Source organism: Dendrobium catenatum, unplaced genomic scaffold, assembly GCF_001605985.2.
Source record: "Dendrobium catenatum unplaced genomic scaffold, ASM160598v2 fragScaff_scaffold_1061, whole genome shotgun sequence".
Taxonomy (NCBI): Eukaryota; Viridiplantae; Streptophyta; class Magnoliopsida; order Asparagales; family Orchidaceae; genus Dendrobium; species Dendrobium catenatum.
This window is the reverse complement of record NW_021319523.1, coordinates 3,345,767-3,371,873: the sequence shown is the minus strand read 5'-3', so window position 1 is coordinate 3,371,873 and position 26,107 is coordinate 3,345,767. Positions and strand designations below refer to the sequence as shown.

At 37.3% G+C, this 26,107-nt stretch overlaps 1 protein-coding gene across 4 annotated transcripts in view; it reads left to right on the top strand.

The window, feature by feature from the left end:
• LOC110107328 (general transcription factor 3C polypeptide 2) overlaps positions 1 to 16,711 on the top strand; it is a 46,401-nt gene extending 29,690 nt beyond the window's left edge. For 3 of the 4 annotated variants that reach the window (XM_020837573.2, XM_020837574.2, XM_028698300.1), the window contains 3 exons: positions 15,820 to 15,866; positions 15,996 to 16,173; positions 16,247 to 16,711. In XM_020837573.2, coding sequence (XP_020693232.1) covers positions 15,820 to 15,866; positions 15,996 to 16,173; positions 16,247 to 16,512 — 491 coding nt within the window. In that variant the 3' untranslated portion in view covers positions 16,513 to 16,711. Of the gene's footprint in view, positions 1 to 15,819; positions 15,867 to 15,979; positions 16,174 to 16,246 lie in introns of those variants that run through there. The other variant, XM_020837575.2, reaches the window with a different exon arrangement.
• Positions 16,712 to 26,107: the final 9,396 nt, after the last annotated feature.

Below are 26,107 nucleotides of genomic sequence, written 5' to 3'. Positions count from 1 at the left end.
TAAAGGTAACTAATTATTTTGATTAAGTGGGGCTTTAAAGAAAATAAATATTTTTGTTTTTATCGGCGTATTAGTAAAATCGAAGTTAGAGAGGCTTTAAAGAAAATGAAGTGTGAAAAAGCTGTTGGATCTGATGATATTCCAATAGAGATGTGGAAATGCTTAGGAGATGAAGGAATTTCTTGGCTTACTAAACTTTTTAATATTGTTTTGAAGACTAAAAAGATGCCAGATGAGTGGAGAATGAGTGTGTTAATTCCCATTTTTAAGAATAAAGGTGATGTACAGGAGTGCGAATTATAGAGAAATTAAGTTAATGTGTCATACTTTAAAACTACGGGAGTGAGTTATGGAGCGTAGGTTGCGGCGTCATACTAATATTTTTCAAAATCAATTTGGATTCATGCCGGGTAGGTCTACTATGGAAGCCATACATTTATTGAGAGGTTTGATGGAGTAATATAGAGAGAATAAGGAGAATCTATATATGATATTTATTGATTTAGAGAAATCATATGATAAAGTTTCAAGAGAAGTGCTATGGAGAGTTCTTGAAAAAAAGGAGTTAATAACGCTTATATTCAAATCATTAAAGATATGTATGCATGAGTTATTACTTGTATTCAAACACAAGATGGTTTGACCAAGTTTTTTTCCTATTTCAGTTGGATTACATCAAGCTTCAGCCTTAAGCCCATATCTTTTTGCTTTAATCATGGTTGTTCTCACTAGACATTTGCAAGAGGATGTACCTTGGTGTATGCTTTTTGCTGATGATATTCTTCTTGTTGATAAGATTAGAGAAGGAGTTGAAGGTAAACTTGAATTATGGAGGTCAACCTTAGAGTCTAAAGGTTTTCACTTTAGTAGATCTAAAACTAAATATATGGAGTGTAGTTTTAGTAGCAATAGACCTAGTGAGGGGATTGTGACTTTGGGCGATCAAGTCATTAATAAGAGTGCGCTTTTTAGATATCTTGGATCTATTGTTTAGAGTGATGGTGAAATAGATGGGGATATTATCAGTCGAATTCAAGTTGGATGGTTGAAGTGGAGGAATGCATCGAGCTTGTTGTGCGATAGAAAAGTCCCCCTCAAACTTAAGGAAAAATTCTATAAGATGGTGGTTAGAGGTGAGACTTGCAATGCTTTGTGGTGCCAAATGTTGACCATTAAAAGAGAAGCATAATACTAAGTTAAGTGTTGCAGAGATGAGGATGCTTAGGTGGATAAGTGGCTTTACGCTTAGGGATAGGGTACGAAATGAGCATATACGTGAAAAGGTTTGAGTAGCTCCAGTGGAAGATAAGATTAGAGAGAGAATCGCCTTGGATGGTTTGATCACATTAAACGGAGGCGTTTTGATGACCCGGTTAGGAAAGTTGAGATATTAGATTTGACTTTTTTTTTTTTTGGGAAGCATATATCATTAATAGAAAAAAGAAGCTATTACGAACTAGAAAAAAAATTACTAGGCTATCCTTAAAAAAAAAAACAAAAGGAAGCCTTATTAAAAAGAAATTTAAGCATAATGAAAATATTAGAAAAATAGGAAATGTCATAATGAAAATAAGTCCTTCTACTTCTCATTTTAAACTAATTGGGATGGAGGGGATACTAAAGATAAAACAACCAAAATGGTTGATTAGTATCCCAAATTTTCCAATTAAGTAAAAAATAAGAGATAGAATGATGCTTAATTTCCATTATTCTAGCTCCTTTTTTCAAATACCAACCTATGCTTAAAAGAAATCTAGAAAAAAACAAAATTACTAATCAAAGAAAAAGAAATGAAATGGAAGCTAGAGTCTTCCGCCAAAAGATAAACTTGGATCTTCACAGCTCCACAAGCTCTGTCTTTCACAAACTCCATCTTCACACTATCCACAAACTAGCCTTGAACTTCGTCTTTAACAATCATAAGCATGTCATGAGATAAGTGATGAAGTGCCTCCAATACTTTCACCAAGAATATCAAATTTCCTTCCTCTAAGACTGCCTTTGATAGGACCAAACAAATTCAATTCTTTATTCATCTTATTCTTATGATGCACCGATTTAGATGGCAATTGGAACTTTCAATCTTCAATCAAGACTTCTCTACTCTTCACATTATCATTTATAGACAAAGGAGTAGCCGCAACATACTTTACACTTCCAGGATCTCGAACACTTGAATCATTGCCTTCAAAAACATCACGTCCAGAAATTAATATATCCGAACCTTCTTCACCAATTGTTTTTATATCCAAATTAACCTCTACTGCAAATAAAGCAGTCTTCTGGAATTTTGACCGGTGTCTCAGCATCAATCAATTCACCTTCTTCTACTTTTGTTGTAACCAAAACATCATTTTCCTTCCTTGATGCCTCTTCTTCACACATAGAACCAAGAATTTTAACACTATTACAATCATTAGCATCAAAATTCTAATAATTACCCTTATCATTCTCCTTACTGAATGAAACATCTCTCCCCAAAACATTAGAATTACCAATTTTTGATTCAGGAATAACATTATCAACCGTACCGTCATCTTGTTCCACTATACCTGCCATAGGTAGTTCTGTTACTTTCACAATAGATTCTACATCAATATTTTCAGTATCAGGAAGAGACGGTACTGGCACATGAATTTTGGAAGCAGAACTGGCTCTCGGAAATGCATTCCTTGCTCCCAACTTTCTTTTACTATTTCTTCTATGTTTAACCAATATCCAAGGCCCATAAGATGCATTATTAGAATTACTAGTTGACTGATCTTCAACAAGATCCTTCTTAGTAAGAACTTCCTTCTCCTTATCTTCCTTTCCTCCTATACCCACCTTCAAATTACAAACATCACATAAATGTCCAACCTTTCCACACTTAAAGCAGAAAATGTCCATTTATCTCTTCCACCCAAACACCCACAAGTAGATGTTTGTCAAGATCTACCCAAACGCATACTCTTGCCAATTCCCTTCTCCCCCATTGAAACATATCGCCATCTATAAGGATAGGAGTTCCATTCAAAGAAGCAATCCTTGACACATTGATTTCATCCCAACAGTATAGTGGAAGGTTGGGCATTCTTACCCAAATAGGAGATGACAAGCCCTTCAAGGAGTTCGGAGAGAAGTTCGTACGCTATTTGTCAAGCCCTACAATGTGACCGTTCAAAACCAGGGGCCCCCAGATAAAACGTTCTCCATAGCTTCATGTGAAAAGAAAGAACAAAGCACCCATCCATAACCAAGCACAGTCAAATGGAACTTACCAAACTGCAACCATTGGCGTCACAGTTTATTTGCAATCACATGAATAGGAATAAGTTTATCAAACACCTTCACCACCACCGAACATTGGAGTTTATTAGAGTTGATATTCACGTTCGGTTCATATAGTTTAACATCCAAACCATCCTCAGATAAAAAATTCTCCTCCTTAGACAAATCAACTTTAATGTAAGGATGTTTCACCCAATGATTAGCCGGACTTTTATCCAAATCAATGAAGCCACTAACAGGAATTTCAGCAACATGACTTCTAGCTGGAATAACATCGCAAATATATGAAGGATTGAAATCCTTATTTTGGATTGAAGGATTCCCCTCCAAAATGGAACCAGGTTTGGGAATATTATCAAGCCTATTAACAAAAAATTTCATATTTGAGGAAGAAGATCCAAAATCTTTTGATTTAGAAATTCCACTTTTAGGAGGAGTGGAAATTTTAAAATCATCATCCATCTTTTTCTCCTTCCCCTTACCAGACACCGGTGGAGGAAAAATGAAATTGCCATCAAACGGTTCTTTGAAGACCAATGATTGTAGCGGCCAAATCTTGGTGATCCCACACCTAATGAAGAAACTGCTGAATCAGAATTGACGCCGGAGTTAGATGAATGGATCGCCTTTGAATTGCGTCCATCGGAGTTTTCCGGCAGACGATCCTCCATCCCATGGATAATCCGCTAACTGCCGAAGAAAGAAAAATTTTGAAAAAGCTAATTCAAATTCCAGGAGTCTCTTCAGATTTGACTTATGTTAAGAACGTTAGAGGTAGACCTAAAAAGACTTGGCTAGAAAATATTAGAAATGATCTTTCTTTATTAGATTTAAATGAGAATTTGGCTTTTAACATGACACAATGGCGAAAAAGGATTCATGTTGTCGACCCCACGTAGTGGGACAAAGGCTTGATGTTGTTGTTGTTGTTGTTGTTGTTGATCAAGTGGGGCCACTTGGTATCTTTGCTATAAGACAAAGAGTCAGAGATCACATTTTAATTGATCAAATCAATTTTGTGTGGGGCTGGGTTACCCAAATCATGTAATGAGGGTTAAGGCGGGTTAATTCAAGCTAGGTTTTGGGTGGGAGATGTAAAAGAAGAAGGCCGTGACAGAAGATTGATGTATCACAACATAAATATGGTGTTTCATCGCCAGAGCTTGATTTATCAATATAATAAGAGTTGTGAAATGTTTTGCAAATGGAGCTATCATTGTGCAGGAGTTAATCATTGTGATCCAACTATAAAAAATGATACATATTGATGTGAATCAAACATGAGTTGCTTGCGGAAGTTAAAATAAAAGTTAACTAAAGCGTTACCACCACAAATTTATCACCAATAAAATAAAGGATTAAATATATTCTAAGTAATCATCTTGCTTAGGCGAAGAGTTGCTTTGAGATAACCAAACAATTCATAAACATTCAAAGATAAAAGAACTACTTGCTCATAACAAAATCCCACGATTAATAATGAGAAAATTCTCCTCGAGCACCTTCTCATTCATTCACTCTTTGGCTTTTAGCGGAGAAGAAAGAACCACACGAAGATGGAGAGCACCACTACGGAAAAGGAGACGAAGGACTTCGTTACCGGAGAGGTAGCCGCTGGTGGAGGAGGTGGTGGATGGCGCCCAGTGATTGTCCAAACGTAGTCTTGAAATTGGCGGTCGATGACGCGCACAAGTGAGGGGAGAATTCGCTCCAAGTATTCGCCAACTGTGTCTTCTTGCTCAAACCCCGCGTTGAAGAACGGAGATCGTAGGACGTTGAGACTACCGTCGGCGTTGAACACAAGCGCCCACTCGAATTCGGGATCCGCCATTCAACATTGAAGTGGGGATGGGAAGAAGAAAAGAGAGGAGTTGGGCCGTGAGCTAGGGGGAGGCATGGGGAAAATCTGAATTTGAATTTCAGATTTTCTTGAATTGGAGGGAGATGTTATTTGCCATTAAAATCTCCCTAAATTATGTTAGAGAGAGGGGCGGCTATTAGGGGGGCAATTTAAGAGGATAATTAGTGGATGCTTAGGTGGAAAGTGGAGAGAGAAAATGTTAGATGGGGTGGCCGGCCAAGCAAGGAGAAGAGAGGGAATTTGTGTAATTGGTGGGGCTCATTGAGTTAATTAAAATCTGATTTTAAATTTTAGATTTTAATTAATTAGGGAAGGTTTCCTAATGGGGAAAAGAAGAGGGGAATTCGAAATTTGAATTCAAACGAGATTGGGTCTCAATTAAATCCTTTCTTAATTGTGGTAAGCAATTTAGGAAAGGATTCATGAAGGTGTTAATGTGAAAATTCAAATTTCAAAGAGGGAGGGGGCGGCGGGACTTCTCCAGTGGAAGAGGGTTTGGCTTGGGGGTGGACGGCGGGATTTGGGTGGGCCGGCGGCTGGCTTAGCCGGCGGCAAAGAGGGAGGAAGGGGGGGATCGGATCGGTGGGTTCTGGGAGGTAATTGGCTGGATTGGCTGCAGGGGAGGGGACGGGTGTATGGGGGAGGTGGTGGGGAAAGAAGAAAAAAGCAAAAATAAAACTAAAGCCAAGAGCTCACCAAGATGGGCTGTTGGGTATTTCGGGTGGAGCCTCTCCTAGGTCTCCTATCTTTCTCTCAAGCTCTCAAGTAAGAAGAAGAAAAATCTCAGAAATTTTATTCATCCCACATTAAGCTCATACAATAGGAGGAGACCTCTTTATAAAGGCCTCATCAAAAGAAAATAACATGACTCAAATGCCCACAGGGCTACAACAAAGACTCAACCTTCATAAGGGCAAAATAGTAAACTAAAGCTTGAAATAAAAAAAATACCTAGAAAATATCATAAGATGACATGGCAACATCAGAAATATAAGCTCCTAATCGTAGGCGTCGATCTACTATTCCTTTGCCGGTAGACCTGCCTAAAATGTCTGTCGATGACCTCATCATTCTCCCCAGGTGGGAGAAAACTCGACCCCGTCGAGTGAGTATCTCTAGCGCTCTCGTACAACTCTAAGAGATCTGGGTCTAGGATCTGTAGCTCCTCTCGATCAACCCAAGTGTCCTCTGTCGGTGGTGTCCCTTTCCAGTGCACTAAGTACCTTCGGCGTCCTCTTTCCTTCGTGGAAATGATCTCATCATCCAGTATGGTTTCTATTTTCTCCGCATTGGGTAAATGGGGCAATTTGGGGAGTGGAGGTAGGCTAGGGATCTCACCAGGTGGGTTCACACATGGCTCATTTGTAAGTGGATTGAAGGGTTAAACTCTGGTCCCTCGAAGGCTACTAAATCTTCTATATTAAAGGTAGGATTGATGTTAAAACCTTCGGGGAGGTCCAGCACGTAAGCATTATTGTTTATCTTGGAAATGATTTTGAATGGCCCGGTGCTTCTCCCATGCAATTTCTTCGCGGATCCGGGAGGAAAACGCTCCGGACGGATTCGCACCATCACAAAGTCTCCTACTTCGAATTCTTTAAGCCTTTTCTTTTGATCAGCAATTAATTTTTAACTGGCGTTGCTTTGCTCAATTTTCATTTTAATTTCTTTATGCAACTCCTGTATGTGGGATGCAAATGCGGATGCTGACTCAGACACTCTAAACCTAGGACTCATGGGAAGCAAATCTATAGGTTGTCTGGGTAGGTACCCGTACATGTTTTCGGCAGGACTAAGACCAGTGGTTCTATTGACGGAGTTGTTGTAAGAAAATTCAGCAATAGGAAGCTTGGAATCCCAATCCCGTATGTTTTCCCCTACCAACGTCCTTAAAAGATTTCCTAGACTTCTGTTAACCACTTCGGTTTGCCTATCAGTTTGGGGGTGGAAGGCTGTAGAAAATTGGAGTTTTGTGCCCATTTTGTGCCATAGGGTTTTCCAGAAGTAGCTAGTAAACTTGACATCCCTATCGGAAATGATGGTCTTAGGTAATCCATGAAGTCTAACGATCTCATCAAAATATAGCTTAACAATACGGGAGGCATCAAAAGTTTTAGAGCATGGGAGGAAATGGGCCATCTTAGAAAAATGGTCGACAACTACACAAATCGAATCATGCTTTTTCACAGTCTTTGGTAAACCAAGAACAAAATCCATACTCACGTCCTGCCATGAAAAATTAGGTACGGGAAGAGGGGTGTAGAGCCCCGTATTCTGCTTGCGTTGCTTAGCGAGTTGGCAGGTGTGGTACCTCCTAAGAAGTCTACTAACATCACGCTTTAAACTAGGCCAGTAGAATCGGTTTTCTAAGGCAGCAATTGTCTTGGCTTGTCCAAAGTGACCAGCTAACCCTCCAACATGTAATTCCCAAATAAGAAATTCTCGAAGTGACATTTTGGGAATACAGAGTTTCTGGGATTTAAATAAATATCCATCTTCCAACATGAAATCTCCTATGATCCTTTCATCTCCAGTTGCTAGCACAGAATAAGTCTCTAAAACCGAGGCAGTCTGGGTAGTCTTCCTTAAGTCGCTCGAAACCTATTACTACAGTAGTCATCTCCCTAGTAATCATCATTCGACGGCTTAAGGCATCAGCAGCCTTATTTTTAGATCTTGCTTTATGTCTGATGGTATACGTGTATTCTTGCAGGAATTCAATCCACCTCCCATGTCGGGCATTAAGTTTCTTTTGAGAATTGATATATCATAGTGCTTCATGATCAGAGAAGATAACAAATTCTTGGGGAAGTAGGTAATGTCTCCAATATCTGAGGGACTGAATGATGGCGTAAAATTCCTTATCGTAAGTGGATTATCGTTGCCTAATGTCATTTAACTTCTCACTAAAGTAGTCAACCAGGTGTCCTTCCTGTGACAATACTCCTCCAATGCCTATGCCAGATGCGTCACAAGTTGCTTCAAAAACATTAGAAAAGTCTGGCAGACGCATGACGGGTGCTTCAACCATTTTTCTTTTTATTTCCTCAAAAGCCTTGGTGGCCGATGTCGTCCAGTTAAATTCCCCTTTCTTCAAACAATCAGTTATTGGAAAACCCACTATGGTGCTAAAATTTTTGATAAATAAATCTCCTATAGAACGTGGCCAGTCCGTGAAAACTTCTAACATCTCTAATGTTCTTAGGTTCAGGCCATTCATTGATTGCTTGCACCTTTTCGGGGTCAGCAGATATGCCTTGGGAAAAATAATAAATCCAAGGAAGGTTACTTGATTTGTTAGGAATGTGCACTTCTTAGGATTGGCATACATTTGTTCCTTCCTCAAAATTTCACAAACTTGTCTTAGATGATTCAAATGTTGTTCCACCGAATGACTGTAGATCAGAATATCATCAAAGTATACTACTACAAATTTTCCAAGGAAAGGCCTAAGAATCTGAGTCATTACTCTCATAAAAGTGCTAGGTGCGTTACTCAAACCAAAAGGCATTACTGTCCATTCATACAATCCATCTTTGGTCTTAAAGACTGTCTTCCATTCGTCTCCTGGGCGTATCCTAATCTAGTGGTAGCCACTCTTGAGATCAATCTTAGAATAAAGTGTGGCTCCAGTCATCATGTCTAGCATGTCATCTAAATGAGAGAAGCGGTACTTGACCATGATTTTGTTGATAGCACGGCTATCAACACACAATCTCCACGACCCATCATTCTTAGGGGTAAGAAGGGCGGGGACAGCGCACGGGCTAAGACTCTCCTTAATGAATCCCCGTTGTAACAGCTCATTCACTTGCTTCTTGAGCTCCTCGTGCTCAGTAGGGTTCATTCGGTAGTGGGGTAGATTTGGCAAAGAGACTCCAGGTACTAGTTCAATAGCGTGTTGAATGTCTCTTAAAGGTGGCAGTTGGTGGGGCAGATCTTCAGGGAAGATATCAGAAAAAGTTTCCAAAAGTGGTCTTACTTCCTCAGGGATAGGTTCTTCTTGATCTACACTCACTTCCCGAGCTACTAATGCGTAAAGAGGGGCTCCTGACTCTAGTTCCATACCTAAGTCTTTAGTAGTTAATAAGTTCAAGCCAGTGTTGGGTTTCAGGGAGTTGGGTTTAACTTCTTCTTTGGTAGACTTAGGCTGAGTGGGTTGGAGTTTAATTTTCTTGCCCTCGTATTCAAACACACAGGTGTTTGATCAGCCATAAATGTGTACATCATTGTCGAACAACCAAGGTCGGCCAAGGATGATTTGACCCACATCCTTTGTCAAAACATCGCACCAGATTTTCTCTTTATATCCAATGAACTCAATAGGAATGAGGCTCCTATCTTCCACCTCCAAGGTGGTTGAGTTGATCCAGGCGACTTTGTAGGGGTTCGGGTGTGGTGTGGTCCTCAATTGTAGTTTCGAGATCATAGCAGAAGATACGGCGTTAATACAACTTCCACTGTCTATTATGACCTTGCAATTCTTATCTCCAATCTTAGTGAAAGTGTAGAAGATCGAGGTCCTTCGCTAGTCGTCACTAGGTTTAGGTTGTGAGAAGGCACACCTGACGACTTGTAGATCCAAGTGATTCATCTTTTGAAGACAGTGGATCACAGCAGTATCCTCCTCATCGAAAATTCCTCATCCTCGTCCATATGGTGGACTAATTCAACTTCAGGTTCATCCTCTTCTTTCGTTACTTCTTCAATTATTGTGACCTTAAACGGGCTGGAGCCCTGAGAGGCAATGTGTCCGTACCCATGACATCTAAAACACTTAGTGCCGGCAGTGGTTTTGGGTGTCTCCCGTTCAGGTGTTTTACCTTTATAATATGTTCCAGGTTGGGCTTGACCAGGGGAAGGTCGACTACCTGAGGGTCCAGTGGGCTTGTTGTAAGGTTGGCTAGTGGAAGACTTGAACGGGTTGGGTCGAGAGTCTTGAGTCCTAGTGGTATGGCTCCTAGACTCTTCTAAGTCAAGTACTAGACTGCAGGCAGCTTCAAAAGTACTCACTCCTCTGGCAAAAAGCTCATTTCTAAGGTCTTCTATCAATCCAGCTCTAAACATTGACAGAAGTTGGGTAGGAGTGGTGGTTTCTTCCTCGTTACAGCGTATCATGAAATCAACAAAGGCTGCGATGTATTCTCTTACGGGTTTGCTTCCTTGGGTCAACCTATTTCAACGATCCAAAGCCTGGGGTAGTAGGAAGGAGGGAGGTACATCCGTTTCAATTCTTGTTTCATTGTTCCCAGTCAGCCACGGGGTATTCTCCTCGGGTTTCTTGCATATGTTCTAGGTTAGCCCAATACTGGTTAGCTCTACCATTTAACTTCATCTCGGCAAATCGGACTTTTCTCTCTTCCGAAATATTATACCAATTAAAATAGCTATCCATCCCTTTGAGCCAGTCAAGAAAAACTTGGGGTTCTAACGTACCATCAAACGTCGAGGCATCTATCTTAATACTCTTAAGGTTGGGCATCGTTGTCCCTCCAAGGTGCGTCACGTCCTACCTGCTCTTGATGGGGTCGGTGATTGGGTCGGTAGTAGTCTCTAGGAGGTCCGTAGTCAGTTCGGTTATCTTCGCCATAAGGAGATTGGGGTCTAGAGGGGGTGTAGATGGCCGGGTGTCCTATCCTTTCGATGTTGTCTAGTCTTTCTCCCGTATGACGCTTAAGCTCCGCTAAACTCGTTTGGGTATCCCTTATTTGTTGCGTAACTGTACCCAATTGGCCCACAATCATGTCTAAGGTCGCTTGCATATGTGCGGGATCCATGGTTGGGTGTTGGGGATTGCTAGGGGAGGTTACAGACAAGAGGGCAGCACCTAGACACTCTAAAAATTAACTCCTAAGGGTTCCAAAAAGTGCAGGAATTAAGAAGGACAGCAAGCTAAATGATGGACGAAGTTACCTAGGCAATTTGGGTGGATTCTAGAGTGTGGACAGCAGGTGAATACTACCTAGAACTCGCCCAAAAGTCTACTAAAGGGCGCAGAAATTAAGTGGACAGCAACCTGAATTAGATGTCTAAGTGGCCTAAACTAATATGGAGGTTATGATATTGAAGGCAGCACTTAAACAGGGAACGATGCTTATGTAGAACAAAGAAATTACTGCAGGAATTACTGGACAGCCAAAGCAAAACAGTTTTAACAGTAAATAAAACTACCTAGATGATGTTATGCATGCAAATGACAAAAGGCAAGCTAAAGTAGACTCCTAGGATGCATCTAGCATAAGTAAAGCATGCTAGCAATGCTCTGATACCAAGATGATGTGAATCAAACAGGAGTTGCTTGCAGAAGTTAAAATAAAAGTTAACTAAAGCATTACCATGACAAATTTATCACCAATAAAATAAAGGATTAAATATATTCTAAGTAATCAACTTGCTTAGGCGAAGAGTTGCTTTGAGATAACCAAACAATTCATAAACATTCGAAGATAAAAGAACTACTTAAATGCTCATAACAAAATCCCACGATTAATAATGAGAAAATTCACCTCGAGCACCTTCTCACTCATTCACTCTTTGGCTTTTAGCGGAGAAGAAAGAACCACACGAAGATGGAGAGCACCACTACGGAAAAGGAGACGAAGGACTTCGTTACCGGAGAGGTAGTCGCCGGTGGAGGTGGTGGTGGATGGCGCCCGGTGATTGTTCAAGCGTAGTCTTGAAATTGGCGGTCAATGACGCGCACAAGTGAGGAGAGAATTCGCTCCAAGTATTCGCCAACTGTGTCTTCTTGCTCAAACCCCGCGTCTAAGAACGGAGATCGTAGGATGTTGAGACTACCGTCGGCGTTGAACACAAGCCCCCACTCGAATTCGGGATCCACCAGTCAACATTGAAGTGGGGATGGGAATAAGAAAAGAGAGGAGTTGGGCCGTGAGCTAGGGAGAGGCATGGGGAAAATCTGAATTTGAATTTCAGATTTTCTTGAATTGGAGGGAGATGTTATTTGCCATTAAAATCTCCCTAAATTATGTTAGAGAGAGAGGGGCGGCTATTAGGTGGGAATTTAAGAGGTTAATTAGTGGATGCTTAGGTGGCAAGTGGAGAGAGAAAAGGTTAGATGGGGTGGCCGGCCAAGCAAGGAGAAGAGAGAGGGAATTTGTGTAATTGGTGGGGCCCAATGAGTTAATTAAAATCTGATTTTAAATTTCAGATTTTAATTAATTAGGGAAGGTTTCCTAATGGGGAAAAGAAGAGGGGAATTCGAAATTTGAATTCAAACGAGATTGGGTCTCAATTAAATCCTTTCTTAATTGTGGTAAGCAATTTAGGAAAGGATTCATGAAGGTGTTAATGTGAAAATTCAAATTTCAAAGAGGGAGGGGGCGGTGGGACTTCTCCAGTGGAAGAGGGCTGGGCTTAGGGGTGGACGACGGGATCTGGGTGGGCCGGCGGCTGGCTTAGCCGGCGGCAAAGAGGGAGGAAGGGGGGGATCGGCGGGGTCTGGGGGGTAATTGGCTGGATTGGCTGCAGGGGAGGGGACGGGCGTATGGGGAGGTGGTGGGGAAAGAAGAAAACAACAAAAATAAAAGTAAAGCCAAGAGCTCACAAAGATGGGTTGTTGGGTATTTCGGGTGGAGCCTCTCCTAGGTCTCCTCTCTTTCTCTCAAGCTCTCAAGCAAGAATAAGAAGAAAAATCTCAGAAATTTTATTCATCCCACATTATGCTCATACAATAGGAGGAGACCTCTTTGTAATGGCCTCATCAAAAGAAAATAACATGACTCAAATGCCCACAGGGCTACAACTAAGACTCAACCTTCATAATGGCAAAATAGTAAACTAAAGCTTGAAATAAAAAAAAAAACACATAGAAAATATCATAAGATGACATGGCAACATCAGAAATATAAGCTCCTAATCGTAGCCGTCGATCTACGATTCCTTCGCCGGTAGACCTGCCTAAAATGTCTGTCGATGACCTCATCACATATCTTCCATTAATAGAAAGAATATTTCTTTATCAATTTTCTAGAAAGTTTTTATTTTTGGAAATTATTATTATCAATTATGAGAAAAGCTACTATCATCAATTTCACATCACCATCTTTCAAATATGGAAAGTTATAATTTTATTATTGCCGTGCAAAAGAATTAGGAAATAACTAGATTTTTATCATTTTCATCAAATTTGGAGCAATGAAAGAAAATTTAACCATGAAAGCATTTTAAATCACTCACTTTCCAATGGACATGGATGAACTCCCGAGAGAAGAGGTATGAAAATTTGGCCTTTCCTCTCTCTCCTCTTTTCTTTATGGACATATTGCTAGGATGGAAGTTCCGAATGCTTTATTCAGTCAAGATATCAAGTAATCAAACAATCATGCAATCAACCACTCAAAGAATGATGTCAAGAGTTCATGGATCAATGCAGTGGAGTGGACATTTTTTTTAAGAAATATATATATATTTATATATATCTTATTATTGTAATGAAGGAGTTATAAATATGTAACAACTTTATTGTAAAAAGGTAGACTTAGTTGACTTATGTGGGAGTGTTGCTTATGTGCAATGTAAGAGCGAGAACTTAGTGGTTCTCTCCATGGATACTTTAGTGAGTTTTTCATCAAACTAATATTTTTAATGATTCATATTATTCATATAAATAATATCAATCCCTATCTCTATTCATGTCTTCCATATGTTGTCATGGGTAGCCCACCTTTCATCTACATTAATATGACTCAGATTATGAGGGATTTTAGAGTTAGTAAAGTGTGAATTTTGGGTGGTTTTCTTCAACCAAGTTATAGAGGGAAGTGAAAAAAGGTTCAAAATCATAGTAAATAGAATAATATTGAGGGAGGCATGGTCAAAATGCTGTTAACCATTCATGACAAAAAATAACTGAATATGAAATAAAATTTCAAATTTGGATAACATTTTTTAACACTCAATCTAACTTCAAATGTTGTAAAAATTTTATGATTGCCATGCTAATCAAGAAAAATAAAAAATTATTTAAATGTCTTCGGTGAAGTTTGAAACAAAAATTCAGCTACGAAAACCTAGATACCAAGGATTTCTAGCCTCTCTCATTAAATGACAGTGGAACAGATTAAGTGAGGTGGCGATATGAAAGGATAACATAATCAAAACTGATAAAGGATGTAAGAATAGGGAGAACTAGGAGTAGAACAGAGAATTGGTTTTCTTCTTTGATGATTGGTTGTACTTAACCAACAACCATTAAACTTGTGATGTGATGATCCTTGCACTTCGCTTGGATCCATGCACGTAGCTTCCTTTCCTATGGGGTCCAAATAAAGAAATATCTGATGATAAACACTCATTAACCATAGGAAAATAAATCTTAGTATATGCTAACAAATATTGACATTTTGCAGAAGGTCCAAGCAAAAGGAAAAATGCATACTAGATAAAAGCTAAATATATAAATTCATGTTAATGCTCATTATATATAATTAAATAAAATCCAACCTATTCATAAATTCTAAATAAAGGAAATAAACCCTTTCATTGTCATGCTGAGTTACTGGATGGTGTTTTGCTGGTGGTTCTGCATGAACGGTTACTAATTTGCATTTATTAATCTGAACAATTGTGATACAGGCTGTCATGCATTTACAGACGTAAACATTATTCCTAGTGTATGCTGGTAATGTTAATTATTATATTTATTATTCATGCATGAATTATAGAAACTACCTCAAATTTAACACATTCTTTATTTAGCTGTTATTTTATAAGCATTCAAATGAGCATGTGTGTTCTATTTTCATAAGTATTAGTTTCTTTATGAATAAGAATCATATGTTTTTGTTAAACAAACTTTTTTAAATTTGGTACTAATGGTGCATCATGCCTATTTAGTTAAATAAGCTGGTTGACTAAGTGAGTTGTGTATATGCATCATCTGTGTGATAAAGAAATTTGCCCTGAGAAAACTTAAATTTGTTTGTAAATTTCAATTATTTGCATGTTCGAATGGAAGATGAATTGTAAAATTTAGTTATGAAAATAATAAAAAAAGTGCAACTTGTGCACTAGTGTTTTGCCAATTATGTCATATTTCTGGGGGGTGTTTAGGCAACCCTTACTTTAGTAAAGAGAATGTACTGTGCTTCTAGTCCATGCCTCCAGTGCGTACAATGGGGCAATCTGATTGTTGTACATGGCTTCATTGAAGAGCAGGAAGCTTCATCGAAATTTATAAGCCACATTACAGCTCAAGGGATATTTATTATTTTTTGAACTTTAGAAATAAATGTGTATGTGGAAGCTAAGGGTCAAGGGAAACAAGCTACCTATACTATAATTGGATTATTATATCGATATTTGTTTATGTTCAATATTGAATGATAACCTTATTTGTTGCGGGTTTGTTTGAGTGTCTTCATTTAGCCAATGTTGTTCCTGGTCACTGGTGTTACATATGCAGATGAGGCACTTGCACAATCAATAATATAGGATTTTATGGTCGTTAAAAAAATGAAAACAACACTAATACATACTCTTAATACTTTACACCATACATTAATTTTTATCAATGGCATTTGAAGTGTCCGCTGATGCAACTACGCTAGCAAGTTTTAATCTAAACTTAATTATAATATATTACCTAGTAATGCATTCCAATAGCTTTCTTGTATATGTATTTAAATTATTACGTTAACATGTCGGCTGGAAATATTTGTGTTCAGGTCTTGTTGCCTACTGTAGTTCAGATGGCTGCACTCGGTACTTTCAGGTAATAAATTAATTAAGGTTGGTTGTTGGAAACAAATCAGCTTTCCTTCGTATAAATTGTTATACATTTTAGATGCAAATAGTATAAATCACATTTTTCTAAAACAGTTTTAGTTACTACTGTTTGTAGCTGACCGCTGAAGCAGTCGACAAGGATTCTAGTCGCTATCGTAAGCCACACTTCCTTTGTGGTTCTCTTGCTGAGGAAGGTCCAACTCTTAGTATCAACACCCCCTTGACAAGCGTTCCTTTACCCAAACAACCATTAGTTTCAAAGGTGGCGGCCAATGAGGCAAGGCCAATGCAAGGTAAACATAAATTTTATGTACAATTCGATTAGCAGATAATTCTTCATAACTCTTGATTTTCTTTTTCATTCAGCTTTATGTTCGTATGATGATTATGAAACAAGAAACAATAGCAGCCAGAAGAAGAGGAAAGGTAATCCAAGAAAGCAAGCAAGTGGAGAAGGTGTGCAAGACATTGAGATCAAGGGAGATAAATCTAGGCAAAATGTTGCAAGATTTCCTCCCAAAATCGTCGCTATGCACAAGGTAAGATGGAACATGAACAAAGGTAGTGGAAGATGGCTGTGTTATGGAGGTGCTGCTGGCATTGTACGATGCCAGGCTATATCCCTAAGATAGAAGATGGATGTTTAGGGTGGCGAGCACTCATTAGCAAGGTTGTATTTAGATTTATAATAATTTTAATTAATTTATTCCCCTCATTAAAAAAATTACTGGCTTTGCCATTATCATTAATTTTATATTTGTAAATATGTCATAATTATTGATGTATATGGATACTCAATTTATATGAATGAACACAAGCTTTATTTAATTTTGTTTCTTTGGTTAACACTGCCTACGTCAATGTCGTAGATTATATATTGGTAAGAAGTGTCATTTATTAAGTAGTGTAATTAGTTATGCATTCAGTACTATTATGTTATCATTTATGTATGTGGCTTTTACTTCGTTTCTTTAGCATTACTATTTTTTATTCGAATAGACTAATTCAAGCATTTGGCTTTCGATTCCTTTATAATGCTTTTAGGGCAGCTGTTGTCACCCCCCACATGCATCTCAATGTAGTTGTGATTATCCAAGATTGAATTAACTCTTCATTTCATTCTCTTTGTTGGGTCCTGCGGAAAATTGTTGCTTCTGCGGTAATAAGGTTGCTTCAGGTGATTGTTGTATTTGAAAATGAAATAAACCCTTTGGGGAAATTTGGTGTTTGCAAAGCTTAAATTTTTTTTTTTTGTTTTATTATTATTTCTACTGACATGCAATTAAATAATAGAAACTATTGAATTATTTTTGAGATGTGCGTTTTAATTTTAACATATTTTGGAATTATATGTATTATATGTATGCCCATGTATAGGTTTCATATACTCATTCAAATGTGACGAGTAAAATTATTTTTTAATATAATATCAAACCTACCCAATCTCTTTTAAACCAGCTATTGTTCCCCTCTAGTTTTGCACACTAACATGTTTTTATTTTTATGAAATAACAAAGGTTTGAAAATCAAACAGGTCAATGAACAAAAAGGGTTTAAGATTTGATAGTTTGAATCGGGGTCAAATTGGATGACGTAATGAATATTTATTATATTTAAATATTATAATAACGAAAATTATTTATAAATATATAACAAAAATTGAATATAATTATAATATGAAGCATTTGAATCATTAAAAAAAATAAAATATTATATAGAGTAAACAATAAAAGCATAATAGTATATTTTACTTCAAGGCAATCAATCGTAGAAGAATGCAAAAATACTTTATACTAATTGATAACAAAAAAAATATATATTCATGATATGGAGAGATATGGAGATAAAGTTAATAATGTTTCACTTTCTTAGTTTAATAATTTCAATAATTTTATAAGAGAAAAATCAAAGATATCTTAAATTAGTATTATAAAATCTATTTACATAAGTTGACTCTCCAAATCTCACTTAACAAAAATATTCAAACCCAAATGCATCTGATCGATCGAGCCTGATTATGTCACATAAATATCCTTCATTCTTTAAGTCACCTTCACCAAAAAATAAGAAATATAAAATAAGACATTATCTATGTTCTAGTTGATTAAATGATATGCTTTGATCTTCAATAACTGGCATTACATTCTCTTTGTATATCATTTTTCAAATCTTGTAAGTCAAGTTTTAAAGTTGTTTCATCTTCAAGTATTCAAAAATCAACTATTTCAAAACAAGTGTAGTCCAAAGGCTCATAATGTATTTTATTAAGTTAAAATAGAAAAAATGATTAAATAACTTTAAGTTAAGATTATAGATACTCTTTAACACTGCCGTTGCCAGGTCCCAAGTCCTGGATGAGAAAAGTGGAGGGTTGCGTTAGGTAGTCGACAGCCAGTGTAAAACCTATCGAACAATAATGACATGAATCCTTTAAGAAATTGTGTTAATGCTAGGGCGTCCCCTGGAAGCGACGCGCTGTATGACCTTAATACAATGACAAGTGTGCAAGGGCCGCTGCACCGGCCCCTGGGTGCAGTGTTAAATAGACAAGGGTTCCCACATCAAGGATGGATGTGGCAAAGAAGCTAGTCCATGAAACTAAAATTAAGATAGGAACTTGGAATATAGGTTCCCTTACAGGAAAATTAATGAAATTAATAGATATTATGATTCATAGGAAGTTAAATATTTTGTGCATTCAGGAAACTAAATGGGTTGGAGATAAGGCTAAGGAAATTGATAGTTTAGGATTTAAACTTTGGTATTCGGGTAGGAGTCGAACTAGAAATGGTGTAGGTGTTATTATAGATAAGAGTTTAAAGGATAATGTTATAAAAATTAATAGGATTGGAGATAGAATTATAGCTTTAAAGATTGTTGTTGATGATAAGATTGTTAATATTATAAGTGCTTATGCTCCTCAAGTGGGTTTGGATATGAGTTCTAAATTAAATTTTTGGAATGACTTAGAAGAATTAATACAAAATATAACTCTTGAAGAAAGAGTTTTTATTGGAGGAGATTCAAATGGACATGTTGGTAGAGAGGTAGATGATTTTAAAAGCATTCATGGTGGCCATGGATTTGGAACGACGAATGAAGGTGGCAAGACCATATTGGATTTTTGTTTAGCTTATAATTTTTTAATTGCTAATACCTTATTTAAGAAAAGAAATGAGCATCTCATCACTTATAAAAATGGATATAATACAACCCAGATTGACTATTTTCTTATTAGAAAATCAAATCATTTAGATTGCAAAGATTGTAAAGTTATTCCGAGTGAAAATTTATGTACCCAACATCGATTATTAGTTTTGGACTTTAAGATAAAGGGGCATAAAATAAAAAATAAAGTAAAACAATTTTCTAGGATTAAATGGGGGCATTTAAAGAATATTAACAAAAATATTTTTGGAAATAAGATTTTAGATCTTAAGATTTTGTCTGTGCATGAGGATGCTAATATTATGTGGGAAAAAGTGGCTAGTGATATTAAGAATATTGCAAAAGATGTCCTTGGAGTATCAAAGGGAAAAGCTCCCAATAGTAAAAATAGTTGGTGGTGGAATCCTAATGTGCAAGAAAAAATTAAAAATAAGAAGCTTTGTTATAAAAACTGGTTTAATTTTAAAAATTCTGATAATTGGGAAATATATAAAGTGGCTCGTAAGGATGCTAAGAAAGCAATATGCGATGCAAAGGCATTAGCTTTTAGTGATTTATATAATAGATTAGATACTAAAGAGGGAGAAAGATATATGTATAAGTTAGCCAAACAAAGAGATAGGAGTAGTAAGGATTTAGTTCAAGTGAAGTGTATTAAAGATGAAGATCAAAAAATACTTTTCTTAGAAGATGATATTCAACAAAGATGGATGAGATATTTTGCTAAACTTTTTAATGAAGATTGTGAAAATAAGATTGACTATAGTGACCTTAGCACCCTAGATGAAAATAAAGATTTATGTTTTTATCGGCATATTAGTAAAACTGAAGTTAGAGAGGCTTTAAAGAAAATGAAGGGTGGAAAAACTGTTGGACCTGATGATATCCCAATAGAGGTGTGGAAATGCTTAGGAGATGAAGGAATTTCATGGCTTACTAAACTTTTTAATACTATTTTGAAGACTAAAAAGATGCCAGATGAGTGGAGAATGAGTATGTTAATTCCTATTTTTAAGAATAAAGGTGATGCACAAGATTGTGCGAATTATAGAGGTATTAAGTTAATGTGTCATACTTTAAAACTATGGGAGCGAGTTATGGAGCATAGGTTGCGGCGTGATACTAATGTTTCTCAAAATCAATTTGGATTCATGCCGGGTAGGTCGACTATGGAAGCCATACATTTATTAAGAGGTTTGATGGAGAAATATAGAGAAAATAAGGAGGATCTACATATGATATTTATTGATTTAGAAAAAGCATATGATAAAGTTCCAAGAGAAGTGCTATGGAGAGTTCTTGAAAAGAAAGGAGTCAATAATGCTTATATTCAAATCGATCAAGTCATTAATAAGAGTACACGTTTTAGATATCTTGGATCTATTGTTCAGAGTGATGGTGAAAAAGATGGGGATATTATCAGCATAATTCAAGTTGGATGGTTGAAGTGGAGGAATGCATCGGGCATGTTATGTGATAGAAATGTACCCCTCAAACTTAAGGGAAAATTCTATAAGATGGTAGTGAGGCCTGCAATGCTTTATGGTGCCGAATGTTGGCCATTAAAAGAGAAGCATAATACTAAGTTAAGTGTGGCAGAGATGAGGATGCTTAGGTGGATGAGTGGCTTTACCCTTAGAGATAGGATACGAAATGAGCATATACGTGAAAAGGTTGGAGTAGCTCCAGTAGAAGATAAGATTAGAGAGAGTCGCCTTAGATGGTTTGGTCACATAAAACGGCGGCCTTGCGATGACCCAGTTAGGAGAGTAGATGTATTAGATTTGACTTATGTTAAGAAAGGTAGGGGTAGACCTAAAAAGACTTGGTTTGAAAATATTAGGAATGACCTTTCTTTATTAGATTTAAACGAGAATTTGACTTTTAGTAGGACACAATGGAGAAAAAGGATTCATGTAGCCGACCTCACGTAGTGGGAAAAAGGCTTGTTGTTGTTGTTGTTGTTGTTGAGTGGATATGTTAAAAAACACTTTAATTTCTCTTGCATCCAAATGAAGATGGTTTTTTACTGAGAATTCTTATTACTGCTTTCAACAAGTTTGGAGTACTTGATACAAACATCTTTCACCACTCATCTACATATTATCAAGTTAGAGAGATTAGTGAGTAAGCATATTTGTATAAGTATATACACATGTTGACGTTAAAAAGAGAATTACTAGCTACATTTCTTTCGTCATCGTCAGTGCAATTAATTTTCCAAAGCTTTCTAAGCTATCACAAAATAATATGACTTCATTCATTATGACTTCATTTATTACAACTGTGAGCTTAGAGCAAATGTCTTTATTTCTAATTAATTTAATTAGAGCTTGAAATTTTTTTTGCTTTTGATAATAGTTCTCTCTATCATAGTAGAAATGAGGATTAAAAAATATGTTGTTGCATGGATGCCTTATCTTAATTAAGTATCCCATGTTCTTTATTTATAGTAGTAAAAGGCTTATATGATCTCTTTACATTTCTGAACATAGTTTTAATTGCCTTCCATGTCCTATACATGTTATCATATAGATATCCAAGCAATGGTTTCTCATCTAAGTCAATAATACACAACAACCAAATAAAGGGCATGATATCTTCAAAATAATAAGACAATTATCCCAAAATCTTAAGTATAAAATAATTAAAGCTACTTCCTTTCCCATGGAGAAATTGGTTATCTTTGAATCCATATAGAACTTACTTGTGATTAATGCTTGTAGGTCATGATGTTGTTCATGTATATTTTTCAAAGTTATAAAGGTTATTGCAAAACGGGTTGCTCGATGATGTATGATTTCCTTCCAACCTAACCTTTTCTTAAGACATGCAAGTATAAATATATAATAACAAAAAATTGACAACTTCGAAGATTTTTTTTGCTAGGTTCTTTATGTGAGGCATGCTGCCAATATCTTTCAAAATTAAATTTATACAATGTGCAGCATAAGGTAACATATAGATATTATTGAATCTTTCATGTAATAGTTGACCCATCTTCTTGTAATTACCAGCATTACCAATAATTATTTGAACTACACTCTTTGGACCAACCCACTCAATAACCTTAGTAAATAAAGAACACAAATTTGTAACACCCTTTGTGATATCTAAAGCATCAACTAATTTTAAAAAAGATAAACCACGTGGATAATATATATAAAGTTGATTAAAGTTCTGATCATACTATCAGTCCATCAATCTTCCATAAGTGTACAATATGTTTCCTTCCAAGTTTATCTATAGCCTTCAATAAGTAGCCTAGCCTGCATTCTTCCTTACAATTCCTAAATAGGTTCACTCACATGTTGTGATAACTGGGAAGCTTATAACAACGACCTATTACAACAATGTCATTTACAGCTTTCTGTGCATATATTGAAGTAAAAATATTAAATGGGATGCAACAATAAAAAAATTACATTGCTAATGTCATATCTACATGGTGCACTACTTCATTAGATTCTAAAGCACTCTTAATTGATAGTTAAGAAACTCGTATAGGGGGGGGGGGGGGTCTACGGGGGGGGGGGATCTACATTAGAAGATTTTTTTTTTTCCTTTACATAGTTCTGATACATGTACTTGAGAAGATTGGGATTTTGATAGTGAACAAGAACATCTCTCTTCCTCTATACCACATACAAACACCATGTATCCTTCATCACCACTTGATGTTCTGTTTTCGTGATCCAATTATTTCTTCTACTCATTCAACCACTTGCATCAATGCACTTCCTACACTTGCAAGTTGTTCGAAAAATCTTAAATGTGGAGGACACATAGGCATGGTCATTGGAAATAACTTAATCACATAAAAATCAACACTTATTTGTATGTGGTTTTTATTTGATGTATATTTACTTATTTTATAGTTATTTATTTATTTATGTTTTGTGATGTTGTAATAAAATACATAGTATGAAATCTAGAAAAAAAGTTCTTATAAAATTTTTAAATTTTCCCTTTTCAACCCTTTTTTAGGCACAAATTAACCAATAATTAGTATCCAAGCCTTGAATTTATGATTATTTATTTTATAACTAAGAGTAATCTGTTGAACCCTACACTAAAGCAGGAAAAGGAAGGCAAAATTGGCGATTTGAGTGATGCTTGTCAGAGCGATGCATTATTTAAAGGGTCAAATGATCTCTGATTGTGAAACAGACTATGTTGTTGCAATTCAAATGTCAAATTTGCCTAAGTGGTAGCCCCTCATAGAAAAATCGATTAAAGATGGTTGAAATCGGCGACCGACACATGACATTGATGTGCGATGCTACCTAAAGGACGTCGAATAGCAAAACAGACTTTATCGTTGCATTCGGAATGTCAATAATACCCAAGATTGACTTTAAATCTCCTCAATAAAATTCCTCCGGGGAAATCAACATGAATATTGAGGCAATGTTGCATGCAAATGGAGGCGAAGATAAAAAATTTGTCATTTTAGCTAAAACTATAATAATAATATTATTAATTAATTAAAATTAAAAAAAGTATGTCGCTTACCTACATTTTGACGCCGACGCTATATATATATATATTTTTTTTTTTTTCGTCCTCCTTATTTGAATACATAGATTAACTCCACCTCCCGATCCCGTCTACATTCAAAATTTTTCTCCGATCCCAATCACTACTCGGCAAACCTCTTGGCCGTGCCCGTTCTTCTTAAAAAACTTAAATTTCCACTCTCTTCTTTGATCCATCAACCCTGACTCCATAACCCAGCCAGATTTCAATCGATCCCTTCGTAGCACACCGTCCAACAACTTATAAAACTCAATCAGCTCGACACTTGCAAGCCGATCGCAACCACCTCCCGTCGATCCAGCCTTAAACAAATCCGACCTGCTCCTCACACTCGATCTACATGGTTCCAACCTCCCATTCATATCGTCTGAACTTGTCTAGCTCCCTCATCATTGTGTCGAACCCCCTTCTTTTGATATGACTATAGCAACCCACACAATCTCGTGTCAAAGCCTTAGTCAGATAACCCGTCACCCTCATAGCTGCTGACATTCTTCACCCTAGCCTATCCTCCCTGTCCTCTCATGATCTGTTTCCTTGGGTTAAATTACCAGTTACCACACTTTCTGCTTCTTTTCGCTTCCCAAAGCATTCATTAGAAGATAGAGAGAGAAGCTCCCGCTAGAGAGAGAAAATTTCAAATTCATCACTCCTGATTTTTCATCCTCCTTTCCTGGCGACAAGGACATGGCGGTAGATGGCCATTGGCCATCATTGGACTCCACAATGAAGGCTAGTTCTAATGGCAGATCACTGATTCCGAACAAAATCGTAAATGATTGGTCGAAAGGAAGTTTAACTATGGAAGCAGAGGAAGCACGAAGAAGAAGATCAAAAGGTATGCTAGTGATAAACGGAAATGCTGGTAATATTTCTAATATTATTACTCATGTTGAAGGAAAGGGAAAGAATGTTTCTTTGGATTTTGAAATTAAAAGACCTCGTGTTCTAAAAAAGACTAGAACTGTCTCCAGCGAAAATTGTAGACAATGAGGCTTCGTCGTTAGGGATGAATATTTTTGTTCATAGATTCGGAAATTCAAATGCAATCCCGGGCAACAGCGTGATAAAAGCGAATTCCATGAGTTCTGAGAACAAAAGTATTATTCCAAATGCCGACAAGCATTCTGAGATTATAAAGGTGAAGTCATCTTTGTTCCAAGAAAATACAACAAATCAAGTGGATGATTAGATGACTGTGAGGAATGTTAAGAAGTTCATTCCTGATAACGCATGGACCAAGTGTTGACCTTGATTTTGTCTAGACTTTTGGTCAAAGGGTTTGACTTGGTCAATTTGACCAAGCCAAGAACCTAGACCTTTCCCATTCAGTTTCTTGGGTCGACCTGAGCCTGTTGAGCCCAGACCCGGGTCCTGGGTCAACCTGGTTGACCAGGTCAACCCACGTTGACCTATTAGACCTCGTTGAATCCAAATCAATTTAGACCATGGCTTGGCTCAAACTTTTGTTCCCTCTAACCTAATTGACTGGTTTGACCAAGTCAAACTTTGACTTGGTAAAACCAAGTCATAAATAGGTTAAATTAACCTATTTAAGGCCCATTAAAGGCCTTTATTGCATGATAACTCCTCCCTATTGATTTGAAATCCAAACCACGGCCTAAAATAGCATGGTTTCCCTCCTATTTGGCCCTTGATCTCATCCCAACCGTCTATCTTAGGTCTAGGAGTAAATATCGAAAATTAGGTCCTTTTTGGGAGCTTTAGCTCATATATCTCTCTCAAGACTCTCTCAAGAGGCAAGACTCCTTGTGAGAGCTCTCCCCACTTCCCTGCATCTTCCATGACCAAATCCCGCCGCCAAACGTTCGCCGGCGGTGAGATCTCCGGCCAACCGAACCCACAAACGTTCTAAGGCCTCTCCCTGTCGATCGAGGATGAATCGAAGCTCGAGTTCAACTAAAGAATCGTACAAGAACAGTCTATAAGCTCAACCGTATGAAGATCTTCCGAATCCATTCATTGGATTGAGGTATATTGTAAACCGTAGTCTAGAGCACACTAGTCTAAATAACTCTTCATACGATGAATATTAAATCTCAAAAATCACACCCCATGGATGCTCTTCATTCATAGAGCATGAGTTTAAAATTTTATGCGATTTGGTTTAGCCGTTTAGGAGTATGAGACGAAAATCCCTTTAGGGCTTCGGATCGGGCGCTACATGGGTTACGGGATCCCTGAACCGTTGATCTTAAGATCAACTGTTCGGATCGAGTCATACCGCGAGCGATCCAAGCCGTGTATCGGGTTCTGCAGGATTAGATCCTGTCCGCCTTGATCATCACCGTCCGCTCGATTCGGCGGAAGATCGGACGCTCACCGGGCCACGCTAAAATAGCCAAGTGTTCGCGGCTTTGATTGCAGCATGATTGCGGCAATCATTGCCTGGCGGCAATGATTGGCCGCAAAGTGCAGGTCCAATCCCTAGCGGACAAGTGGCGTGCCGAGGGGTTTTGCCAGATTTCATTTTATTTTAAATATTTTTAAAGCTATTTT